The sequence below is a fragment of the Lepidochelys kempii genome, chromosome 7 (assembly GCF_965140285.1).
Source record: "Lepidochelys kempii isolate rLepKem1 chromosome 7, rLepKem1.hap1, whole genome shotgun sequence".
NCBI classification, from domain to species: Eukaryota; Metazoa; Chordata; order Testudines; family Cheloniidae; genus Lepidochelys; species Lepidochelys kempii.
This window is the reverse complement of record NC_136386.1, coordinates 103,311,698-103,335,178: the sequence shown is the minus strand read 5'-3', so window position 1 is coordinate 103,335,178 and position 23,481 is coordinate 103,311,698. Positions and strand designations below refer to the sequence as shown.

The window sequence follows — 23,481 nt, the reverse complement described above, 5'->3', positions numbered from 1 at the left end:
GAAAGCTAATGCTGTGCCAGTGTTTAAAAAGGGTAAACAGGATGAGCTGGGTAATTATAGCTTTGTCAACCTGACGTCGATCCCAGGCAAGATAATGGAGCAGCTGATATGGGACTTGATTAATAAAGAACTAAAGGAGAGTAATATAATTAATACAAATCAACGTGAGTTTATGGAAAATAAATCCTGTCAAACTAATCTTATTTTTTTATGAGATTACAAGTTTGGTTGATAAAGGTAATAGTGTTGCTGTAATATATTTAGGACTCCTGTAAGTCATTTGTCTTGATACCACAAAATGTTTTCATTATAAAACTAGAATGATATAAAATAAACATAGCACACATTAAATGGATTAAAAACTGGCTAACTGATAGGTCTCAAAATGTAGCTGTAAATGGGAAATATGTTCTTGGCCCTACACTATTTAACATCTTTATCAATAACCTGGGAGAAAACATAAAATCATCCCTGATAAAGTTTGCAGAAAACACAAAATTTGGGGTAGTGGTAAATAATGAAGAGGATAGGTCACCGTTTAGAGCAATCTGGATTGCTTGGTAAACTGGGTGCAAGAAAACAATATGCATTTTAATATGACAAAATGTAAATTTATACATCTGCAAACAAAGAATGTAGGTCATACTTACAGGATGGGGGTGTGATGTTATATGATTAAAATATCACCAAGTACATCATTGTTGCTACCACTGTTATAAAACTGCAACAAATGTTACACAAAGTATGTCATGTAACATGTCAATGGAAAAGTTATGATTTGCTGAATATGATTATCCTGTTTGTATGTGTATCATCTTTGTATCTGAAGTTACGAATATTGACTATGTACCAATGTTTCAAATGCGTTTGCTTCTGGGGTGACACCCACCAGGTAGTTTACATCCAATCTAGCCAGCCGATTGTGAATGGATCATTCAAGTTGCTGACCCATTAATGAGCACAATGGGTCACAGAAGAAGCTTATTCCCACCTGATGGGTCTTCCTGTGGACATTTTAGCCAAAATATGGGTAATGACTGCTTCTATGATTCATTGAAGCATGCAAGGGCATGTGACACTAGACTCAATCTTGTGCCTGTACTTTTCCACAAACTGTGCTGGGGGCTTTGCTTGGGACAATGAGTTTCCCTCCACATGGGAGAAACTATAAAAAAGCCTGGAAAGAGCCATTTTGCCTCTTTCCTGCTCTGATCTCTGTACTATGGACCTATACTAATGGGAGCATTCTAACCAAGGGTCTGAGGACCTTCCAAGCTTTTGGACGTTACCAGAGACATTATAAGCCAGCAGTTTATTCCATCATTGCTTCAAACCTGCTACAAGAACTTTACAATTATTGTATGTATTTGATTTCCTTTGACCAGTTAAACTCTCACCTCTTTCTTTTCTCTTATAAATAAACCTTTAGATATTAGATACTAAAGGATTGGCAACAGCATGATTATTGGGCCAGATCTGAGTTATATATTGACCTGGGTATGCGACTAGTCCTTTGGGATCAGTGGAACCCTTTGGTTGATGAAATTGGTTTTAAATAACCACTCATCATTAAGTCTCGCATCTGGGGGTTGAAACAAGGATTATGATACCTAAGGAGACTACATTTCTGACTTCTTATTAGCCAATGTGGTGAGAAAGAAGTTTACTTTTGTTATTGCTATAGTATATCTTATGGAAGAAGAACCACCAGTTTGGGGCTAGTCTGCTACAGTTCTCAGCAGTTTGTCCTGAATCTGGTATTCTCAGTTGTGATCCACTGAGGCACAGTGACAGGGGGACTCTATGCTAGGAAGCAGTAACTCTGAAAGAGATTTTGGGGTCATGGTGGATAATCGGTTGAACATGAGCTCTCAGTGTGATGCTGTGGCCAAAAGAGCTAATGAGATCCTGTGATGCATAAACAGAGGAATCTTGAGTAGGAATAAAGAAGTTATTTTACTTCTGTATTTGGCACCAGTGCAACCACCGCTGGAATACTGTGTCCAGTTCTGGTTTTCACAATTCAAGAAGGATGTTGATAAATTGGAGAGGGTTCAGAGAAGAGCCATGATAAAGACTAAAGCATTAGAAAATGGGTTTTATAGTGATAGTCTCAGGGATTTCAATCTATTTAGTTTAACAAAGAGACTGTTAAGGAATGACGCAATTACAGTCGACAACGGCTCTTCAGTCGAGCAGAGAAAGCTGTAACATGACCCTGTGGCTTGAGGTTGAAGCTAGACAAACTCAGAGTGGAAATGAGGCATATATTTTTTTAACAGTGAGGGTAATTAACCCTTTGAATAATTTACAAAGGTTTATGGTGAATTCTCCATCACGGGCAATTTTAAAATGAAAATTGAATATTTTTCTAAAAGATCTGCTCTTGGAATTATTTTGGGGATGTTCTATGGCTTGTGCACTCTAGGAGGTCAGATCAGATGATCACAGTGGTCGCTTCTGGCCTTAGAGCCTATGACTCTACGCCCGCTAAGAAACACTTGTGAGGAGGGAATGGGGAGTGAAATAGGGGAGATATGAAGAGGGGAATCAATGAATGACATAAATATGGGAAGCTACAGAGGAGCATGAACTACTGGACAAAACGGGTGAGTGGAAGTGATGGATGGAGAAGAAAGACTGTTGAGGCAAAACTGGGAAGGGGAGTAAGATTAGGTCTGGACAGACTCCGGGAGAAGGGAGAAAATGGGAAAGGAAAAAGAAAGGTAATCAAAAGTGGACAAAGGTAAGGATTGAGAAAGAAAACGCAGAGATACAAACTTCATCCTGGAGGCTGCAAAATGATGCTAAATTCATCAACTTTTGGTGTCCCACGAAGACTTAGAGGAGGAGGGCAAAAAATTACTGGCAATTGTAATTTCAATAACCTTATAACTCTGAAGTGGTACATGTTCTTTTATAAGCAGATTTATTCATTCTGTAACATTTAAACCACAGTACCTGTATAATAATCAAAGTACGGGTGGAGCAAATGCTCTGAACTGGCTGGGCTGGAGAAATCTATGGCTAAGTGCACCATTGCTGTGAAGTCATGGATTTGCATGACTAAGCATCTTGATTTACCTTCCTTTTAAAATCTCTGTCCACAAATACTGGGCATGGGTGAAACGCTACATTACTGAAATAAACAAATGACTACACATTCCTACGTGTGGCAGAGTTGGTTTCTCTGCCACTGTAGTTTTTAATAGATGTCTGAGACTTAGTCTGAGCTGTTATTCAGAAAACTGCAGATTTGTGAGATGCTTTGGTTTTCCCCCAAAGCTAATATTAAGACCATAGAAGACAGCATAGATGTAAACATGTTAGAAATGCTTGAGCATGCCTAGGGTGACCAGATGTCCCATTTTTAATGGAACAGTCCCGTATTTAAGCCCTCCTGTAGGTGTCCTGACCTTTTCTTTAAAATGGGCAAATTGTCCTGTATTTTCTGCCTTTCTCCCCACCTTCATCAGTACCGGCAGGTCCTGCTGCTGGCTGGATCCCTGCTCACCAGCCTGCCCGCCAGCAGTGAGTGGGGTGGTCCAATGGCCCACAATGGGGGTGGGTGTGCAAGGCTGGTGGCGGGACAAAGCTGCAGCATGCAGGTCCAGGCCTCTCCCCCTGCCAGTCCGTCAGTGCAGCTCCGGTTGTGTGAGGGCTCTGGAGTGGGAGGAGGAATGATTTCCAGCCTGTTCCCACCCCAAACCTGCAAGCTCCACAGCAGCCCCCCCGGTCAGGGATTTAGCACGCTCTTCACCACCCACTCCCACTCTGGCTCCTGGCCCCAGGGGACACTGCGCTGCTCTGTCCCCAGGCACCCTCCCCTACTGAGCCACCTCTGTGACTGGGTTTGCTGAAGCCCCTGCCCTCAGGTTCCCTGGGCCTTGGTGCACAATGCATCATTAGGGCTTAACCCCTTCCTGCCCGCACTGTAGCCAAGGGGACAAGAGGCGGCTGGGTTATGTTGGTGGCCAGCAGCAGCTTGGAGGTGTTAGCTGCCTTTCGACACTGCGCAGGCAGGAAGGGACAAGCCGTCTCCAGCCCCGTGGTGGTGGTTGGGGGGAGGCGGAGAAGAGATGAGCTCTGCAAAGACATGGGCCAGGTAATCCCTTCCCCCGCTCCTTCTCCCTTGAGGATGGAAGTAGCTCCCATCCCTTCCTCCTGCACAGTGCTGAAAGGCTGCTGCTGGCCACATTCTGATGTGAATGCTGGCAGAAATCTGAGGAGGGGGAGCCTGTGACCCTGCATGCCCCCCCCATTGCCTTGGGAAGATACAGCGCCAGGTACCGGGAGAGGCGGGTCCATCCTGCAGGCCCAGCCAGGCATGAAAGATGGAGCGCGCTGGACAGAGAGGGTCGGTCACCTCCCCATGTGAGAGCGATGTACAGGAATGTGTCTATGTCACCTCTCCCCATGTGTGTGTATGGGGGGGGTAGGGGCGTGTGTGTCACCCCCCCGTGTGAACCCTAAAGCCTTAAAGATAAGAAGGTAAAATAAAAAGACTCCAATGCAGTATTTCTTTTTAATAGGGGCTCAGTCAACTTAATGTTAATTTGAATGTTTGTACTGCATAGTTCTGATTGATTGCCGTTGAACTTGCTTGAATACAAGTAATTTTACCAGGTGTCCTGTATTCAGCATAAATATGGTCACCCTAGGCATGCCAATCAATTTAACCCATCCCAAAGTAACACTGCTTGGAACAGGGAAGATTTAGAAATTGAACAGTTGACTGCAGGAGCATAATCATGTGAGCCTGTGGTGACATATTAGTATATTGAATCTATTCCCGCGACTTGGCCAGAGGCTGTGTGTGTTCCTCAGGTACAATATTTATTTATTTATAAAAAGTACTTAATTATCACTTCTTTCAGCTTGTCTTCTGCAGTTAATTGCATTGTGGTGCAGTCTATGTTCTGACTTATCCATACTTACAGCATTATTAAAAGAAACAGCAACATATCTACAGCAAATGTACATGCATTTGGAGAAAAAGAAATTTGGAAATGTAATGTTTAATGTTCCTGCAAGGCAAATGAATTTGTTCCAGTACATAAACAACATCCCTTGATGCCCTTTAAGCTGTTTTCCTTAACGCTGAACTTAATGTAAAGACTAAATGAACTAGGTAGGCAGTGTGGCTATAAACACTAATATTTCTCATTTAATAAAACCTGTGCACAGATTTGTGCTACTATGTTACTCTTGAACATCTCAAACATTCCCTTCTACAATCCCAATCCAAGATGCACATGAATTTGTGGCAGTATTTTTTCCATCTGGTTCGAAAGTCATTTATTTTATACAATTTCCATTAGCTAGTTGCATTGCAAGTCAAGTACATTTCCTCCTACATAAAAACAATTACAAATGATATATCCCTAGAATAAAATGCTGAGAACATGTTCGGGGTGCATAAAATACTTTCCTATTACAATGTAAAAGTTTGTTTAAATTTCAACATGTATTATTAGAAAAGTAACATGGCTATAACGTTCTCCTTTCCTCCTTGTGTGGGCCAAAAGCTATTTAGACATTGTCAGCTGCTTTCTTTAAGATTGAATTGCAAGTGGCACAGGAATCAAAATATATTACCAAAATTTGTAATCTGCCTACAATTCTGCACCACCCCATTAATGAAAACAGGGAGGAATTAAAATATGAGCAAAAAAAATGATTAAAGGCCTTGATTTAGCAAAGCACTTAAGCACATGTTTAACTTCAAACACATGCTTATGTTCCATTGTTTTTAAGAGACCTTACCATGTGGTTAAATGCTTTGATGAATAGAAGCCTAAGACACTGGAGAGATTAACTCATGGACAAAGTGTAAAAGAACTAAACAAGTTTGATTGCCAAAGCAGTAAGATTCAGATTGTGAGTGGCCCCTGTGCAGGGCTGGAAGGATGCGCAAAAAGTTCCCCAGGGCTCACTCATAATCTGAGCAGCATAAGGCCTGCTTGCTCCTGCTATTCCCAGGGGAGCAGGATGTTGAAGGCAGGGTTGTGACTGCATCTCTTCCCTCTACGTCAGTCAATGGAGCAGGGCGGGCACACCACAGGGAAACTTCTGCCTAATGCAAGGAACAAACTGCTCCTGCTGTGCACAGGGAGCAGCAGCAAGAGACTGCACAATTTCCCCAATGCCTCTCCTTGGAAAAAGCCACATTTTGACCTAAGTATGGGAGGAGAAGTGATAGCCTCCTAAACCAGTGGTTTTCAATCTGTGGTCCGCAGATCCCTGGCGGGGTCCACAGACTATATCTAAGATTTCCAAAGAGGTATGCACCTTCATTTGAAATTTTTAGGCATCTGCAAATGAAAAGAGGTTGAAAACCGCTGTCCTAAACCACATGTCCAGGTAGATCCAGAGAGGTATAATACCAGAAGTCATGATGAAATTTAGAAATGGGAAAATCTCTCTATATAAAAATGGAATCTCAATCCCAAGAGAAATGGCAGAAGCTCCATTTGCTGGGCTGTTTAGAACTAGGCTGAGCTAATCATCTGATATTGTAGTGTAGGGAACCATCCAGCAAGCAAAGAAGAGAGAATTTAGCTGGGTCTTCTCCAATTATCTCTATTTTACTTGATTTCATGATGGTCACCACCTCAAGGTGAAATCTTGGCCCCACTCAATGGAGCCTTGATGTCCCCATCCATGCATTACTTCAAATGATACACATGTAGTGCAGCAATTAAGTTTGATCTGGATATTTCACCAATTTCTGGAAATTAGCATAAAGAGATGATCAACAATTCCAAAACATAAAACTATCTTTCCACCTACCCTGCTAATGAATGCTTGAGAAGACTGTGGTATGTCATCAATAGTGATGCCAGAGACGTTGAATTGGTTGCCACAAGATCCGGAAGCTATTTTCAGGTTCTCTGCTTGGTAGATCTTGTGTTCACTTGTAGCATTTTCCAATGGCTCCAGAATGTAGGTTTTATTTTCAAATAAAATAAGTCCCCTGTTTTATAAAAGATCAGAAAATGACACATTGCTTTTAAGTGCTGATGTGTGTTTGTTTTCAGCCAACCTACAGGTTTTAATAATGATGATGAAATATGAAACAGTAAAGTACTGATTTACAATGTCAAAACCTACTGGGGTCTTAGACATCAGTGATGTATGTGTCATCTAGGCATACTGTACTTTACAAGAAGCAAAGGCAGAGAGAAAATATTCCTCTGAAATGTTGTGCTGTAGAGCAAAATTACATTTGTGTTTGATGTGTTTTCCATTCTTCCCGTGATGCATTACCACTGCATCTGCTTGGAAGGACTCCTAGCAAATATTAATGAACAAGAATGTGGTGAAATACTTTTATAAGAAAAAATACAGAATTCATTATGATCAGCAATATGTATTATAACTTTTTAAGTGCATGCTGCTGCAAGCAGCAAATCTGCCTGTTCAAAGATGCACCTCAGTATCAGAATGAGTTATCGGATACTGTATGATAGGGAATTATAATGAAGCCCAGATGCATTAACCACTGGATTTCTGTTTAATACAATCAACCCCAAGAATAATAATATGTACTGCAATATTACCTGCCACCTAAGGATCTCAAAGAGCTTTACACACATTAATAAAGTAACCCTTGCTAAACACCTGAGATCTGTTGTATGTAATGGAGAGATAGTGGCTCAGAAAACAAGTAACTTGATGAAAGTCCCACAAGAAGTCTGTGGAAGAGCCTGGAACAGAACTCATATTTCCAAGCTTCTAGTCCTGTGCTCTGGCCAGAGAACCACTCTCCTTTTACACTTCTTACAGCTCACATAAAAAGGCTTATCACATTGGATACCGTCCTGCCACATTCACAGCCGCATACAGCAAATTCCCCTTACCTAAGGGAACCCCCTCTGGTGTCAGAGTGCTACCACAGTGCTCTTACACCAACTTCAACTTACTCCCCACTGCATAGGGAGCGTGACCAGAGTGTGCCGATGCCCCAGCAATCCCTAGTTGCTGGAACAGCCCCTCAGGGGCTATTGGTGGCTAGCGTAAAGTACAATAGACTCATAGTATGATAATATCATTTGAGTAGATAGTTAAAGCTGCCCATGTAAGGTTGCAGAATCAAAAGATTGCTCTAATTTATATCATGGACCAGACTGGCATGAAACTGGCACAGATGGGCATAAAGGTGGTTTAGAAGCCAGGACTCCAGCTCCAAGGTGGAATTTAAAGTAGGAAGAGAGAGTATGACATTTAGCTATTTTTCATATTGGATGGTATTGCAAAGAGCTTTACAATGAGTTGCATCCTTAGTGCAATAACTACATAACGGTAAGCAGAGGATAAAAGAACCAACGGAATTCAAAGCTTTGGCTATTAGCACCTGCTCTTATTGAGAAAGGTGATGCTGGGCAGGACACTGGAGACAGTTTCTTCCTTTCTCAGGCCCCTTTGCTAATTAAGGGTTACAGAAGGGGAAAACCTGTCAGGCAGTATCAAAAGGCAGCAGAGAGATTGTTGAAGAGTTATGGCACATGACATCAGTAGATCGGGCTTTACTGGGTTACAGTGTAACAAAAGCAAATCAGCTCCCTACAGCTGTTTCTCCTTCTGTAAAATGGGGACAACATTTACCTAGCTAACAAGCCTGTTGTGACGCTTAATTAATTAGCACCTCAGCTGAAAAGCACTACAAAAATGCATAGTATAATTAATTTTTACCATATCTGTAAAATAAGGAGTTTTAATCCCTGAACACTGGCAAAGTTGCAGCAGAGGTAATTGCATTCTGCCTGCCTAAAATTCCTGTGAAAGCTGGAACTGACTATGACATTCTTCTTTAATTCCTGCCCTAATCTGCTGTGTACTGTCCATGTGTGCTGTGAAACAGCTGACATTTTTCAGCCCAGAGCTGGCTTTATTTCAGTGGTGTATATGTATCCTTGTGTATATGAAGTGTATACTCTTAATACGTCTGTGCTTGTGATAAAGATGCTCCGTAAGTATAAGATATTATACTTATTATTATGGCACCATGGATCTCTGTATGCTTCCTGGGGCAGTGAGTGAAAAGTGTCCCAGAAGACTGATGAACACCATAAACACAGACTTTAAGAAATAATAATAAAAACCAGAATTATTAGGAAAAAAGCAATACAGCTGTGTAGCGAGGTGGTAACCCCACTCCTGCCGGAAGTGGATAAAGCAGCCCTGGAGAGGGCTGCAGGGCAGAAAGCTGGGCTAATTGGGGAAGCAGCCACAGCTGTAGCCAGTGCAATCAGGGCCCAGCTAACCCTTATAAGAGGGCAATGGGCCAGAAGAACTCAGACTCGCTCTCTGGCCCTAGAGAGGGAAGGACCGGGCTGCCTGGGAAGCTGAAAAGGGTACCTAGGGTGGAGAAGTGCTGGGAAAGGGCAGAGGGAGCCGGGAGCTCCAGCCTAGCAAAACCCCAGGCTGTAGGACTTGTTAGGGTAAAGCAGTGCTGGGGAAGGGCAGAGGGAGCTCCAGCCTAGCACACCTGCAGGCTGAGTTAAGGGCCCACAAAGGGTACTGGGGCTGAGGAGGGGCAGCCCCGAGACAGGCAGAGGTAGCAGGTCCAAACCCCCCCTTGCTAATGATGAGTGGCCTTTACAAACTGCAGTCAGCCCCAGTGAGCGGGGACTAGATGGTGACTGACAGTAGCTGGTGAGGTGGGGATTTGGGGGCTCCCCTGAATGGGGAGACCCAGATTGTGGGTTGCTGTGGTGGCAGAATCCCTGGGTAAAGGGCACTGGGGTCCAGGAGGGACATCAGCTGGCAGAGAGCGTTCCAGGGCTGGTAAGAGCCAATTCCCTGAACAACCAGCAGGAGGCGCCACACCAGTGAGTTGCTGCCCCACCATGAGCTGGAATTAAAAGAAAAAAAATGAAGTAGATCAAAGCCCATGTCTCATAACCAATTAAATAAAATTTGGTGCTAAGCTGACATACAGTTTTAGGATAAAACAACTATGCTTCAGCCTGGTCAACCAAGGTTCATTTCTGTTAACGCTAATGATCTTTACTTTGAGGATGAAGATTGGGTTTTTCCACCATATTAAAAAGTCTGTGTAATATCCACAAGAAGATCTTTACGAGAGAGAGAGGCATAATTTACTGCTCTGAACAAAACAAGGGCCCAATAAATTCTTCATTTGCCACTCCCTCGGTAGCCTTTGGCCAGTCACTTGAGACTCTTATTTACCCACCACACAGGCATGTTTTGTGGACTGTTAAACCTTTATAAAAACATCTTGAAGATTAAGAGCATCAGATATGGGTATTAGATTTCTACAGCAACCCATATAGCTGAGGCTGAGGTGCACTGTTTTGGAGCATTTATAATTCAGTGATAACCATTATTCTCTCCCTCCCCTCCGTCCCAGAGCTTTACATCTAGTGTAGACCAGCTAAAACAGAGAGTAAGTGTTTTCACTAGCTTAAAAAGAGACTAAAACAGAAAGTCCAAATGAAGAGTAATGTGGGAAGGGACAGAACAAGCAAGGTCTAAGAGAGAAGTGTCAATTTTAGTGTGGTATTTCCTGACTTTAGTAAATTTAAACATCAAAACCTTAATGAGCCACTGATCTTGGATTTTTGCATTAAATGTTATATTACTTTCATTCATGTGCCAAAATGGAACAGTGCAAATGTAGAGCAGGATGAAGTATAAAAGGCCAGGGACAAATTAACCAACCATTATGAGTCACTGGAAAACTTCTGTACAGCGTAATTCAAATGAATAGTTCTCCACTTTTGTTTAGTCTTTAGTCACCCACAAAAAGGCTAAGAGGTTAGGAAACTTGGGCAACATTCCCTTTGCTCCCATAATTGGCAACTCTACAACACAACTTAAAGAATTGTTGTAGCCTCTCTGGTGTAACTAATCATTTAACTCTGAAGGCTGCTAGAGACAACAACGAAAGCAGAATTCCATGCTTCATTGTCCAAGATGGGCAATTCTGACATTCTTACAGCATTGACAGCTACATAACACTAAATACTACACAACATTTAGGTGTTTCTTAAACTATACAAATTACTAAAATACATGTTATATTTTGTATTTAAACTTACACAAAGTCCTTATTTGTTCTGTACAATTGGTTAAAAACCTCTCACTTCTCCATCAGCATCATGATCACAGGGGTTTATAGAACAAATTGCTCACGCTGTACAATGCACAAGTTGCAAGTGGTAGTATCATTACTATAGCTTTCCCAGTGTATCATTTTGTAATCCCAACCATTGTCCAAAGTCACTCAATAAGCATTATTTCCCTTCCATTGTATTTTCCCCAGGAGCAGGAAATGTGGATGCAAGAGAAGAGGAGACACCTAATTGAGTGACTAATCTCATTCTCCAACTAAAGTAGTGAGAATGGGACCCTCAATTCAGTGTGCCTCTTGAATGAGAATACCACCTTTTAAGAACAGCTCTACCTTTGCATACAGGCCATCATGCTGTACAAAAATCTGCAAATTCAACATAAAGGAAAAATATAACTTTCAGTTTAATGTATTGTTATTCTTTGAGTGCTGCCTACAGGATATCAACACCTGGTTTTGACCATTTGTAATAAGATAATGAATATCAAATATGTATTATCTTGGCTGGCTCTCTGTTTTCTCACTAATTTTCTTTTCCTACAAATGCATTTTTTCCAATAATCAGTGCCAAATACAGCACCTTAAAAATGTAGTTAGCTGAAAACTTCTACATCTTTCCTTCTTTTGGTGGGGGATGAAAATAATTGAACCTTACAGCCTTTCAGTGTTCAGAATCCGATGCAAATCAAATAAATCCTAAATTACTCTTTTCTTTGCACATTTCTGTCGCAGATTTTTCAGAGGTTTGATTACTCCCACACTGCTTTTGCCTCTTCCTCAAGAGCATGGGTTTCTCTCGCTCCTGCATAGTGTACACATTCTCAAAGGCCAAGACAGGATATGGCTCAGCTGGGATGTTCTCTTCCGAAGCAGAATAGTCAGCAGTTGGGATTTTCTGCTGAATACCTTTTTGTTTTAAAGAATAAAAACTAGTCAATGCTGGGAGACATTTATTGATTTTACCACCACTGCATTGTATATTACTAGTTTTTACCAAGAACCATTCCAATTTTGGAAAACAGCTGGGGAAGAATTATTATTATTATAGGCCAGTTATCTAAAATATTCCACATTTTTATTACTTCGTATTAGAATATGAACCCCTCCATAACCTAGGCTCTATTTACCAGAGAGAATGCCTCCTACCCTATGCTCCTGCCCAGCAGTTATGATATAATGGGGTGAGCTGGCTTTTTGTATTTAATCCAGTGCCTGCTGAAGTTAATAGGCAGAATTTAATTGACTTCAGTGAGTTTTGTGTCAGGGCCTTTGTATCGGAGTTCAGCCAAGAGTAGTTTTCTCAGTTCACAGTCCTCTCTGGCAGTCCTCTCTCCTGGAGGTCCTTTCTGGCTGCATTTACAACATGATGTCAAATAATAATTAAATTATTTAGTTCTTTTCATCTGTAGAGCTTTACAAAGGAGGTCAGTACGTATACCCCCGTTTTACAGATGGGGAAACTGAGGCACAAGGAAGTTATGACTCCTCAAGATTAGTCACCAACCCAGTGACAGAACTGGGAATAAAACCCAAATCTCCTGCATTCCAGACCCATGCTCTATCCACAGGTCCTTGCTGATGTAAAGTTCATTGACTGCAGTAATCTTTAGCCTGGGCCATTTTTAGGTTTCCTCCATTATTTTTCATTTTTCTATTTCTTTCTAGGCTACAGCAATCTTTTTTGTTCCAGAAATTTTGTGTTGACTGGGAATGTTCCTGTTTCCTTGGTGGTGTAGTTGTTGGATTTGTCCTGGGTTCTGGATGGTGGTCTGTTTGGAGCTTTATTTTTTATTTTAGGCCCCAGTACTGATATTACTGTACAGGGCTACGATGCCAGTTGGAAATTATACAGTATTCTATGTTTTGTTCTCCATTTCCCAGCCAGCACTAATGCTCATTGATCCATGCCTTACAAATGCAGTAAGTACATAATGTACAGAACATGTACCTGAGCAAATATGACAAGAGGAGTCATTAAAGGATTCAAGTGACATTGTGCAACATGAGTGTTCAATTTTGGTGCAGTTCTTTAAACTTTCCTTTGAGATTGTAAATAGTTAATGGCCAGCTCCTGTGCCCAGTGAAGCCCGTGGGAATTTTGCCATTTTAATGGAAACAAAATTGGGTAATGAATTTGAAAATGGAAAGGGGTACCTATTGTCTTGGCAGCGTCTTAAGATCCATCTACAGTTACAGCAGCATGAAGAGTACAGACACTGCATGCCTCCCTAGTGCAGGTATAAATATCAGGGTAGACAGTGAGGCACTGCTATGTTGAGTAGAGTTGACGTGCCAGAACCCTTAGACTATATACCCTACATGGCTTTCTGCATGCCCAAGCAGTGCCTCCCACACCTACTCTGCCGAAAAATATCAGAGTAGTGTCCTGCTGCCAAAACCTCTCTCTGCTGCAGTGAAAGAGTCCAGCAGCAGGGAAAATCTATGGGCAGCAAAGTGGCAGCAGGGAAAGGTTCTGGCAATTGCCCACTGCCGGAGCTTTCACTGCATCAAGGAAAGGCTGTGGAGGGGGACAGAGGAAGGGGGCAGCAGGAAAAGGCTCCAACAGTGGGCAACTGCCACTGCCTCTCCTGACAGAGCCTTTTACTCCTCTGTGTAGCTACCTGTATCCTACACGCTGCCACAAGTGTAGACAAGGCATAGGTATTCATAAAAGGTGCCTAAATGTAACGAAGCAACAACTCACCGGTGCAGCACCTCCTGCTGATCGTCCTGGGAATTAGCTCTTTTCCAGCTTCGGAGTGCCCTCTGCAGGCCAGTGTCGCTCCCGGACCCCAGTGCCCTTCTACGTCAGCATTAGAGACTGAAGTATCAAAAAGGGAGAGCTCAAAGAGCTGATGGGGATCCATCATGGATCTCCCGAGATCTACCAAAGGCTTGTGCTATCTGCACACAGGCCCTGTGCCTCTTCATTTCTCCCCAGTCCTTCCAGCTGGTGATGGGTCATGAAGTTGGAAGAAACCTGTGAAGGAGCATGGAGGGAACTGGAAGAAGCTGTGCTTGGTGGGAAGGAGTTTGCCTACCGAAAGGACTCCCTCTTGAATAGCTGAGTGACAACAAAAGCAAAATTCGGAATCCCTCATCACCAGAGTACCTGAGCACCTTCCAGTATTGCCTTAAGTGACATGACTAGCATCTGTCACAGGGGTACGGTCTCTTGCTCATATCTTCACCTCCTCCTCCTATCTCTGTCCTCAAAGCCCCATCACACTTTCTCCATTTCATCTTCCTGCTCAGTCACCTCCATACTCCCACTCCTTCCTACAGAAAAGAAGGGGTTCCTTGGCCTCACAGTTAACTCCTTCCCCTTCTCCTGCCCACAAGAGAAACAATCCCTTGCCCACATCCCCAAATAGGAGGAATTTGAGCCCCGTAAGCCTTCACTACTGCCTTGACAAGGCAAACAAGGCTGCAGAGGATTGATCCCTCCTCAGGATGGGCAGATCCCCCTCGTCTGTGGAGTGGGAGGGAACACAACATGGAATTCTCTCTCCATCCCACTGAAAGGAAACTTAAAACATAAAATAACAAATGCAGTTATTAATTGCTGGTTAACTTGCCAGGAACCTCCTGAGGGGAAGTGTAATTAGAGGGAATAACTCAACTTATTTAATATGACAAAGTGAAATGGTCTATTCCCTTCCTTTTTTTAAAAAACAAAACCTAATGCAAAGCCAGTAATATTTCATAAATCAACAGGCTTTTGGAAATCTTAAAATACAAAAGGGATTTTTCTTTTCCAACCTGTCAGCAGAAGAGTGGGCCCTGCCAATATAAACCATTGATGCATACTTGTCTGAGAAATTGAGATACTAAAGGAAAACTTGGCTAGGGCAGCATTATCCGAAGCTATGATATATTATTCTGCTGCATTGCAAGTGGAGAGTTAAGTAAATCAATAAATCTGATACTCATGAATGCAATTAAACATTTGGTTTTAATGAAGCTCAAAGTTATGCTCATTTCTAAATAAAAACAATAAAAAATCCTATTATCATTGGAAGAAGAATGTATATGTAATTTGCCTTACTACATAAGAAATGTACTGAAATAGAAGACTGTTTCATTTGTATATATTATGTATTCATTTTGGGTGAAATTCACCTCTATACAGAGGCTCAATGCAAGGCCTATTTATCAGTGAAGTTCCACTTAAGTCTAAGGGAGTTAAGTTTTGAGAATATCTCATGCTGCCCCTCTGCTCAGCAGTGAAGTTAACTAATTATGAATCTTGTAGCTTCAGTAGTTCATGCTCATTGCCTATTCCCCATGCCCACACATCATTCTGGTTCTGGAAACTTTACTGCCATTAGTTAATGTCTCTCTGTATTTCCTCTGTATAACTGTTCTCAAAGGTTCATAACTCTGCAGACAAGCTCAGCTGGAAAGAGTCTTCTAAAATTGTTTCAGCTCCTTTTCAGTTATACTTGTAGGGGAAAATGTTCTGCCAGCCTCCATTTTATGAGCACTGGGAACCCCTCAAGAGTGCAAGCCACTCAGGTAAGTGTGCAGACAATTACACAGCGGAAATGTGCAATTGCCCATGTGGGTGCACAAATGTGGCGTTTGCTCAAGTTTTGGATGAGCATGGAATGAAGGCCGTCTGAAAGGAAAAGGAAACATAGCCTTTATTGTGTTGATATGTACCAATTTTCCAAATGTAGAGGCCAATCTACATTATATTGTCTTCAATGAGAATTTTGCCTGAGTAAGTAGTCCAAGATTTGACCTACCTTGCCTTAAGAGCATTATTTCCTTCCCCTTTGTAACATAATGGCCTACTGGATATAGCGCAGGATTGGGACTCAAGAGACCATGGTTCTATTCCAGGTTCTACCGCCAGCCTGCTGGATGACCCTTGGTAATTCACTTCATCTCACTGAAGTAATGAAACTTCCCTTCTTTGTACAGAGCTATAAGTTCTACTGATGAACAGCACAATATAGGAGCTTATTATTACATACATCAGAACTTAAAGGTCTGACTCAAAACAACAACAGAGAAATTCAAAGCGACCACTAAAACAATGGCTGTGTTGTTTTCAGGTACTGCAGCACAATAAGGGAGTTCTCATTTAGATATGCCCCACAGTCACATGAACCTGCTTTATGCTAGCAAAATGGCCTTCATCAATCTGAAAATCTATTCCATAGTACAGTATATAAAAATTACCCATGTACAGAGACCGTTGTAACACGTAGTTAGGCAGGTTAATCCTTTCACATTGCAAGTCAGATTTATCCAGTGTCACTGCTTATTGGTCTGAAATCGTTGTGCCCAGAATTCAAGGATGGAGTTACACAGAGTGACAATAGAATTTAATGTCCTGTACTTGGGAGTCAAGGTACAGTAACTGTATTATCAGATAAAGTGTTATGAGTGAGCTTTACCATTAGAATGGCAAGACAGACCAGGGAAGATAGCAAAGGAACTAGAGGAACAATGCCATTTTAGTGTGTTATTTTGTAGAACTATATAATAAATAATATAGGAAAACAGTAAAGAGACACTGAAGTCAAACTTGGCCCCGGATTTGGAGTCGATAAAGAGGGGATTTTAAATACCGTAGGACCTACAGAAAAGATTGTACTTTCTATTTGTTGTTTTTGTGCAGTGACTAAAAATTTCATGTTTCAGAGTAGCAACCGTGTTAGTCTGTATCCACAAAAAGAACAGGAGTACTTGTGGCACCTTAGAGACTAACCAATTTATTTGAGCATAAGCTTTCGTGAGCTTACAGTGTATTTTCCACTGCATGCATCCGATGAAGTGAGCTGTAGCTCACGAAAGCTTATGCTCAAATAAATTTGTTCGTCTCTCAGGTGCCACAAGGACTCCTTTTCTTTTTTAAAAATGTCATGTATGTATGACTCTGTTGTGCTTATTATTTAGCAAATATGCTGCACCTGGGCACATGGGGTAAGGTTTTCAAAGTACATAAGCAACCCAGGAGCAAAAGTTCCACTGACTTTCAATGAGACACACGCTCCTACATCACGGAGGCACTTTTTAAAATCCCACCTAGGGTCTGCTGATCAGTGAGATCTCAACATGGCTTCCTCTAGTGTATGCACGTGTACCTGTATATGAGCTTTTCCAGCACTTGCTCCTGTGTATTCAGGTAAAGGGGTTTGTGCATGCAAATCTTCTTCAGACAAATAGGTTTTATGTGTGTATATTCTATACCCTGCATGCAAAAGGTTTGCAGATGTGCAAATATATCCCCAGAAGACTCACGTATTTGCTACTAAACTGGAGGGCCCCTTTTCCTGGGAAAGAAAGAAGAGTATTTTGGATGGCAAAATGACCTTCAAACCCCCTTCCCTCTGCATGAGCAACATGTGCTTTTCAAATCCAGCTTAATTTTCACATTTCACACTATTCCTTATGCAATACTGGATAGGCAATCAAATGCCATATATAAGCTAATAATTTGTCTTAAATGCTTAGCCCCATGGTTGCATTGTATATGTAAGCTTCACAGCTTTCTAAAATGCGTAACCTTCTCTTTTGGGTCAGTTTCATGCCTTTTAATGCATTTTCTTGGTCTATGGGAAAGGCACGTGTCTTTCTCCAGTATCGATGGAAAAGTGTCCAAGATGGACTGCTAGTTTCAGATGGCAAGATGACGGCATCCTGAAATTTAAATGAAATAATTATAATAGTTTGTGCGTCCTTTCATCAAGGGATCACATGGTATTTAAACTTTAAGGCTCATGCAACACTCATGGGAGGGAGATAAGAATTATTATCTACATTTTACAGATGGAAAAACTGAGGCACAGAAGTGACTTGTCCGAATTCACGCAACTGTGTGGCAGAGCCAGAAACAGAATCTTGGAGCATTAAGCAAGGCTGCCCTCTTTAACCCATGACTGCATCCCAGTACTTTCTTGTGAAACTCCGTGTGGAGCTAGGATTCCTGGAACTATATGAGATCAAACCAGAGCCCTGGAGGGAAAAGCAACATAAACAAGGAAACTGCAGCATGTTAGCTTTCTAATGTAACACATTAGACATTAATTTCTACAATACTCGGGCACAATGGAATGTGTTAAGGACCAAAGTGGTTGCTTTAGCTCTGAATTTCCTGTACTGTTTTAAACTATTTTTTGTGCATACTAGTAAAACATTCATATTAATAATATGCATTTTAACGTTTCTGACTAAAGAGATTATTAAAAATGTTTTTGTGAGAGAGGTATTGTGTGAATGGTGGGCCCAAATCTGTGAGGTACTCAGTGCCCTTACGACTTCACAGCAGGCCCTTAGTATTTTGCATCATCTGGCCTTTTATTCCTAACTTATCTTAATGAGGGGAAGTGGATGGTTCAGGGAACTGATATTGCAATATGTAGTCTTTCAACTGTATGTTTCTGTTCAAGCTCAGATACTGACAAAGTTATTATCTGTTACCAGGCTGTGAAATGAGTTTTGGGGTCTAAGTCAACAGGTGTTCTTATCACAAAACCGCTATCACTCATGGGCACTCATATGGCCAGTCCCAAGAGAGAATGCAGCGGTTAAATGGATATTGAGATATATCCTCACCCTAGATGTTCTCCCTGCATGCTAAGGTTGAACCACATTAGCAGGGAAATGGGAAAGCCTGCCCTGGCAAAGAAGATGCTACACCAATAAGGGGCCCGTTAACCACCAACCTGCCCTGTATGTAGTTACTTGCACCAGTGCAATTTGAGTGAAAAATGTTTCTATTCTGACTGGATAAGGCTTTACATCCACTTTGTACTGGTATAAATGACTGTGTAAGGAGCTGGGAAACAATGACTGGACTCAAAGAGAGGATTAGGTTTGTCAGTCAGTTGTGAGCACAAAATTCACCAAAAGTGAAAGAGAGAATGAATCAGAGAAAAGAGAGAAACCACATTTAACATACAGCCGAACTGTTCTTGTTAGATTTTTTCTTTGTAAATAGCTCTGGAGTGCAGGACTAATATGATCTTTTATTTTCCCCACAAAGGGCAATTTTTCCCTAGCTGCAGTAGACTCCTAGCACTGCTCTCACTGTAATCATGCAATTCTTTAAAATATTTAAGGGGCACTAAATTATTTTTTACCTGCCATGACAATGGTTTATATTTGACTAATGCTCTTTAAAATACCACAAACGTAATAGGGTAACTAGAATAAAATTTAGTGGCAATGCCAGATAGATGGAAAAGCACCCGTAAAAAATGTTTTCTTGCTGGAAGACAACAGTGGAATCCTACTAACTATGGCCAAGGTTGCCCTTTTAATAAGGAAAAGAATTTTGGTAACAAATTGCTTGTTTACTCTGTTTTCTTCCTCCTCTGCTCCTAAGATCTCCAAGGCTATAATATAAAAGCCTTGACAATACCACCACCATACAGAATGCAAAACAGAGGAGGGAAAGGCTCAAATAGTCATGCTGTTCGTAGATAAATTAAACAAATTCAGAAAAGTCTGAGACAGCTGGAAATTTGACAGGAAAACTGGTTTTCCAGGGAGAACACTAGAGCCAGTTTACAGTTACTTACTGTGATTTGGAACTGCTCTGTGAGTAAATACCATTCTGTGATTGACCGACTAAGAAGGGTAATTGGTTCCTGAATTGTGTCTATGGTGTATTTAAAAACTACCATCAGTCAGTACCTTTCTGAAAGTTGACTGAGAAATTATTAAATTGGTTAATTTAATTTTTTTCTTGACGTGTGTCTCTCTCACTCTTTTTTTTTTTTTTTTGGTGTGTGTTAACATTAGCATCTAAACTACTTGCTACATGGTATATCTTTCACCACAACAATTTATTGAGCTTCATAGCCACATTAGGAAGCAAATTCTCAGAACTACTGGGCTCTTGGAAGCTGTAGGAGTTCACAGCAGTACAGCAGTTCTTGTCATTGCTAGTGTATACCATTGCTCACTACCCCAGGGGGACATGTTTGAGGACTCCACAGCGAAACAAGGACTGGAAGGCAACCAGGTTCTGTCACAGTTTGATAGATGCCAACCAGTGTACTGTCAGAATAAAATATAGCATCACCTCGGCACAACTGCCATGGGAAAATGGCAATCATATAGACTCCCCAAAATTCTACTATCCTGTTGATGTCTCCCTTGATGCAGCTGCAGGGAATATGCATTCTCCATTAAAAGAGAATTAAGGGCAGGAACATGCATTTATGGAAAACAGTTTTTGTCACACAAACCTGATTTTGTTATCTGAGGACATTACAAGTTTGGTTGACAGAAGTAACTGTGTAGATGTAGTATCATACGTTTGTAAGGTTTTTGACTTAGTACTGCATGACATTCTGATTAAAAACATAGCATTGTACAATATCGATAAAGCACACATTAAATGGATTAAGAACTGACTAACTGACAGATCTCAAAACATAGCTGTCAATGGAGAACCCGCTCCCTACACTGGATTACCAGAGAATTTTGAATCGAGTTCAAGGTCTAGGTCCTTATCTTCAAAGCACTCCAAAGTCTGGGCCCAGGATATCTAACAAAATCATCTAAAGCTCTGAGACAAAGTCGCCGTCCCCCCAGGAACAAAGGACCATCACAAACCTCACCACTTTCTGCTCCAAGCGCAAGTCTGCCCTAGAGTCACAGATTTGGGAATCCCAGCAACTATGGACAAACGGAAATTCTTGTCAGTTTCCCCTCACAAGTATGTCAATTCAATCAGCAGCTTCTGGTCCAGGGAGCATATTTTGTTTAGGAAACACCATGTGGCTGTGTTTCTGAAATGAAGTTTTTTCAGGTTTTCTAGGAACCAAATTTCAAAAAGTCAACGTTTCTCATAAACCAGCAATCCTGAATTTCAGCCAGCTCTATGGATGAGACTGATACTGGAATACTGTGTATAGATCTGGTATCTGTATTTTTAGAAGGATGTTTGAAAAATTGGAGAAAGGACTGGAAAAATTATTCATGGGCTAGAGAAAATGCCTTATAGTGAGAGACTTGAAGAACTCAACCTGTTTACCTTATCAAAAAGAAGAGTGAGAGGTGACTGGATTAGTGCATTAAGTGCTTCATGGGGAGAAAATACTGGGTTTAAAAGGGATCTTTAATCTAGTGGAGAAAGGTACAATAAGAAATAAAAGTTATTTATTTTTTACAGTAACTACAGTTCTTCAACATGTGTGGTCCCTATCTGTATTCCACTTTGGGCGTGCCTTGCCTCTATGTGCCTGAGACCAGAAGTTTTTTGCTAACAGTGTCCGTTGGTCTGTTCCTGCACCCTTCTCCTCCTCATGTGCCGAACCAAGGGTATAAAGGGTGGTGTGGACCACCTGCCTCTTCAGTTCCATCTCTACCATGAACCATGCATCAAGGATCAGAAACAAAGGGGAAGGAGGGCAGATAGTGGAAGACAGATAGGGACCACATATCTCAAAGAACTCCAGTTACCATACACTATAAGAACCCTTCTTTCTCCTTCAAGTGATAGTCCCTATGTGTTTTCCACTGTGGGTGACTGACAAGCAGTATTAATTGAGAAAGAAGATGCAAGAATCTCTGTGGTACCAATGACTGGAGTACTGCTGTGCTGAAAGGTGCGTCAGCTGGAGAAGCTTGTACCAGAGTGTAATGTCTATTACAGGTATGGACAGAACCCCAGGTTGCTGCCTTATAGTTTTCAGTGAGAAGAACATCCCAAAGCGAGGCTACTGATGGGGTCTTGGCCCTAGTAGAGTGGACTCTCAGACCTTGGGGAGGAGGGGTGTTTGTTAACTCATAACATGCAGAATGAAACTCATTTGGAAAGTCTCCACTTTCCATGTCCCTCTCATTGTATGCTCATCTAGATGAGTGCCCCATCCTAACAAGGAGATGTCTGTGATCAATGTCTTCTCGGGGGGTGAGGGGGGGGAATGAAGAAAACTCCCACACACACTTGCTCCCTGTTCTCCCAAGAGATTTGTGGGAGAGAGAGACTAGTTTTTCCATATTGTGTCTCCTTGGCACGTATACCGTCTGGAGCCAAGCTTGCAGGCAATGAAGCAAAGTCTTGCAAAGGGAGTAACATAGGTGCAGGGGGTCATATGACCTAGAAGGATGACAAATGAACAGACTGAACAGGCTCATCTGGAGCTGAATACTATGGTTGATTGGAATCTGATCTGAGGAAGGTATGCTTTGACACTGACAGAGTCCAGTGTTGCCCCAATTAACTCTATGGTCCGTATGGGAACTAAAACAGACTTTTCTATGTTTACACCAAGTCCCAGTAAGCACAGAAGGTTAAGCAGAGATGAGATCACTGTCAGAATCTCCTGACGAGAGCTCCCTAGCAATACCCAGTCTTCGAAGTAAGGGAAAAGTGATGATCTGTGGCAGTGCAAATAGGCTACCACAACTGATAACACCTCTGTGAATATTCTTGGCACTGTTGTGAGGCCAAAGGGGAACACTCTGTAATGACAATAGTTGAAACCTACAGTGAACTCTGGAATCTTCTGTGCGTGGGGTATATGTCTATGTGAATACAGGCATCCTTCATGTCAAGAGCTGTGAACCAGCTGCAGAGGGGGAATTACTGATGCCACGGTTACTGTCCTGTACCTCAATTTGCAGATAAAGGCATCAAGCTGCCTGCGATATTGATGGGTCTCCATTCTTCCTTCTTTTTGGGAATGAGGAAATATTCTGAGTAAGACCCCTCTCCCCAGTGTTGGTGATGTCCCAGTTCTGTGGGTCCCTGTTGAAGAAGGGAGTCTACTTTCTGAATGAGCATCCTCTCATGGGAGTGGTCCCTGAAGACAGATGCAGTTGGGGGTTTTGGAGTGGAAGAGAGGAACGCTATAGTTTAGAGGATATCAGTGATCCATTTTTCTGTTATCATTTGCTAGGCTTGGGAGAAATGAACTAGATGGTCACCAAATTGGGTTTCTGAATGTTGGGTAGTTAGATTGGCAACTGGTTTGATTCAGATCTCTCGAAAGTGTTTCTTAGTGCGAGGCTGGGGTTTGAAGGAGGAAGAGAGGAGAACATTGTACTTGTTCCCCTGCATCCTCTGCCATTTTTGTAGTGGTTCATAGCCCCTTTGATGGAAAAAGGGTTGAGGTGTTGGTTATGAGACTGTGGTCTATAGAATTTCCTCCTTGGTGGAATGTAGATTCCCATGGAGTGGAGGGTTGTCTTTGAGTCCTCCAATGTGCATAATGAATCATCCATATTCTCACTGAACAGGCTGTTCCCTTAGAAGGGCAAGTCCTTCACTGTAGATTGGACTTCCCTGGGGAATCCAGAGGATTGAGGCCACAACAGTCTATGCATGAAAAAAAGCCATAGCCATTGACTAGGATGCTGTGTCAAGTGAAGCTTGAAGGGATTATCTGGCAATCATTGTACCTATCTCAATA

The 23,481-nt window shown here is 41.8% G+C and overlaps 1 protein-coding gene across 1 annotated transcript in view; it reads right to left on the bottom strand.

The window, feature by feature from the left end:
• ADAM12 (ADAM metallopeptidase domain 12) overlaps positions 1-23,481 on the bottom strand; it is a 353,284-nt gene that overhangs the window by 88,924 nt on the left and 240,879 nt on the right. The window contains exon 7 of the mRNA XM_073354062.1: positions 6,793-6,976. Within this exon, the coding sequence (XP_073210163.1) occupies positions 6,793-6,976 (184 nt within the window). The remainder of the gene's footprint in view (positions 1-6,792; positions 6,977-23,481) is intronic.